This window comes from Mandrillus leucophaeus, unplaced genomic scaffold (assembly GCF_000951045.1).
Source record: "Mandrillus leucophaeus isolate KB7577 unplaced genomic scaffold, Mleu.le_1.0 Scaffold517, whole genome shotgun sequence".
Classification (NCBI taxonomy): Eukaryota; Metazoa; Chordata; class Mammalia; order Primates; family Cercopithecidae; genus Mandrillus; species Mandrillus leucophaeus.
In genome coordinates, this window is record NW_012105553.1 from 1,280,346 (window position 1) to 1,283,732 (window position 3,387).

The following is a 3,387-nucleotide window of genomic DNA, read 5'->3' on the forward strand; positions in this document are numbered from 1 at the left end:
CAGGCATCAAGAGGAGAGTGGACTCAGGTGGGCTTGAGTACTCAGCAAGAGAGAGAGAGACCCCAAATGCTGCAGCTGTGACACCCCACAGCGCTCTGAGTAACCAAGGCAGTGGCAGCGGGGTGACAGAGGCTATACTTTCTGTCACTGGGCTCCAAGGGGCAGGAGCAAGCAGGGTGAACACACTGAAATGCAAGACTGACTGTGCGCTACAGGCCGTGCTGAGCTAGAGCCTCTGCCTGGAGGGAAAGTACCCAGCTCCCAGGCAACAGCTGCACGAATTCTGGCTACTACACCAAGTTTAAATACATGAGGATTTTCACAACGTCAATGAGAAATTGTTCTTTAAAGTCTGAATAAATAAATTCTAGCTTTTCTTTTCAATGTCTTAAAAACAAAACAAAACAGACATGAGCAACATGAAGTGATATGTTTATCCAACTGTGTGCCATTAAGTCAACTTTTAGTTAAAATGTTAGAGAGGGACAAATAAGTACAGTGTGTCGATGTGCGGTGCTGTGAGGACACAGACCAGTGATCAGAACACAACGCCTACGGCCTCTCCCATCCTGACAAAGTCTCCGCATGCCAACTCCAGCAACAGGGTGCTAGGACAGCGCAGGGATGAAATACTGAAGGGAGACGTCTTCGTGAAGCAGGTCAAAATGCACCATCTTGTTATTCACAATATCTGGGAAGAGAAAAGCCATGATTTTAAAGACCTAGTGCAGCACACACATTTTGATATCTACTTTTTCAGAACAGCCTTCCCAGCCTGTGCCTCCTGTTTTAGGCATCTGTCTTCCCCGAGGCAGCTGTGGAGACCACAGTCTCTCACTCTCACTGCCACAGCTGAGGCTGCATCGCTGGCATTTAGGACAGTACTCCACAAACCACAAATTCTTATAAATCACAGCCAGTAAAAGTATGTCTCAAAATCCAGAAAGCTATTTAAAAGCAGGTCTCAACACTTTGAGATGCTAGTCTTGAAATAAGTTAATTTTTCAAATTATATTCATTCCTCTAAATGGATTAAATTGCTATTTCTTGACCTGGCAAAATTTTACCTTGGTAGATCATTCAATAAAGCAGCACCTACCAGTACTGAATCAGCTTTGATGTTCAGCACTGGCGGCTTCCTGCAGCAAGGAAAGGAAGAGTGAAGCGGCCCAAGCCCTTGGCAAAACACCCAGCAGGCTGGCTTTCTGGCAAACCACATTCACCCACATCAGCATCCTTCTGCGGGCAAGAGCAGCTCCTCACCAGTGAGTGGAGGAACTGTGCTGAGAAGAGCTGAGAGCCAGGATCCCCCAACACCTGGGACAGACTGTGTCACACGCTGCTGCATGGGATGGACCCCTGCATCTCAACAGTCCTGCCAATCCCGTGAGGGCCATGGGGGATGGCTAAAATCCAAGGCATCAGGCATGCAACCAAGCAGGGAAGTAAAGAGCACATGAGGGCGGGCAGGAGCACACAGTGTGACAACCACCCAGAGCTCGGGGAGCTGCAGCACAGCAGCCGAGGAAAGCTCTCCAGCAGATATGAGTGAGTGACAAGAAACCATGTGTGAGCAGGCTGCAGAGAGGCCAATCCCAGGAGATGGGAGGTCGGGGAAAGGACCGGAAAGGACAAGCAGGAAGACAAGCATTCTTTAAGAGAGGTGGTGCAAGGGCACAGGAGAGGCAGAGACTGAGGGTGGCAGGACCTAGCTAGAAGAGGGGACAACTGATTCGACACCTGAAGGAGACTGATAGAGACAGAAAAGGGGCTTTGGGAAGTTAAGAAGGTATGAGAAGTTCAACCTAGGGTTTTTGTTTTTTAAATTTTTTGCTACATCACAATTTGCTGGTCCTCCTTTCTCTGCTACACATGGGGACACCAAAGTGAATGTTGAGAAGACACATGGCTTAGTCAACCACCTTTGATAAGCACTCTTCTGTGTTCCTCATCAGCCTTGGATTCAGAAGGTCCCCAAAATACCAAGTTCAAAGACTGATGTTGTGCAGCACAGGGACCCCCCAACCCGTGTTTCCACACTCTACATAGACGAGGAGTATTTCACCCTCTCACCATTCACACTGTGCTTGTCAGGACCAAGGGTCTGGGCATTGTACAGGAGCTTGGGAGAAGTGCAGCCATGAGGCCCAGCCCAAACTATGAACAAGGAGTCCCTTTACACGACCTCCAGGTGACCTCCATGCACATCAAGGTTCTGAGAAGCACCTTTAAGGACCCGGCACTGCCACACAGCTCCCACCATGCTTGGCCTTAGAAATATGACACCGTTCATGTCAAAGTTCCTTAAAAAGCAGCACAGGTACCTCACTCCAAAACTCCTCATGATCTGGCCTCATCTAGCTTCTCCATCTCTACCCTCAGAGCTGCTTCTCTGGCGGTATCTCCTTCTGTGCCCATCACTCCAACTGATGCCTTCCCCAATTCCCTAACACCCATTGCTCCTCCCATGGTCTCTTCTGATTCTCTTCATGTCTCTCGTTCAAAAGGGCTGGTCCTTGACATTGCCACCTAGAATGTTCTGTTCCTTCTCTACAGCACACTGCAGATCTGAAGGGGATGAGGTGCAGCGTTGGCCCAACCTCCCTCTCAGCTCAGCCTGGGAGCTATTCTACAAAACGTGGAACTTCAAATCCAGGCTGCAGTCACTGTCATTTCAGTAGAAGGTGACAAAAATGCCTGGAAAAGCTCTTGGCAGGTAATGACCTTCTCATGTGTGGTCAGCAGATGAACAGCACTGGAACAGATGTGTGACCTCACAAGACGGGGCCCAGCCAGAATCAAGAGGCAACTGTTAACCAGCAGCCAAGGGATACATATGGGGCAGCGTGTGCAGGCCAGCGTAGCCACAGAAAGGAAACAAGGCATCACAAGGGAAAACTTAAATCCAAGCCAAACCGTGTCTGGCACTCTGAGTAGGTCAAATTAGATGGCCATGGAGAAGGTGAGATGATCTGCACCCATCTTCCCGAGGGCGTCTCCAGGTGCGCTGGCCAGCTGAGGCAGCACACAACCCACCTACCAACCAGTGTGGCTGCAGGTTGCAGGCGCTAACAGAGTGCCCAGGGGTTGTTTCTCTGCTGCCACCTTAGGTACTTCTAAATCCAGGAAAATTTAAAAAACCTGACTGTCCTAGGAAGCTAAAGTCCACATAATTGAGCTTTTTTTTTTTTTTTTGGACTTATGAGACTATATGCAATCTGTTAGATTAGAGTTGACTGAAGTGTTTAGAATATGAAAGAATATGAAAAACAAACAGAGAAGCACACTCACTGCATAAGGCCTTTGTGGGATTTACTTGTTGTCCAGCAAGAAACTGTAGGAGCTTCCTAATATCTATGTGCACTTCAGCCATGTGTTCCATGTTTC

At 48.6% G+C, this 3,387-nt stretch overlaps 1 protein-coding gene across 1 annotated transcript in view; it reads right to left on the reverse strand.

Moving 5' to 3' along the window:
* Positions 1-416: 416 nt before the first annotated feature.
* Positions 417-3,387, reverse strand: part of HUS1 (HUS1 checkpoint homolog (S. pombe)) — a 25,596-nt gene continuing 22,625 nt past the window's right edge. The window contains exons 8-9 of the mRNA XM_011996500.1: positions 3,292-3,387; positions 417-691 (exon numbers count right to left, since the gene is read on the reverse strand). The exon at positions 3,292-3,387 is cut by the window's right edge and continues 1 nt beyond it. Coding sequence (XP_011851890.1) covers positions 609-691; positions 3,292-3,387 — 179 coding nt within the window. The 3' untranslated portion in view covers positions 417-608. The remainder of the gene's footprint in view (positions 692-3,291) is intronic.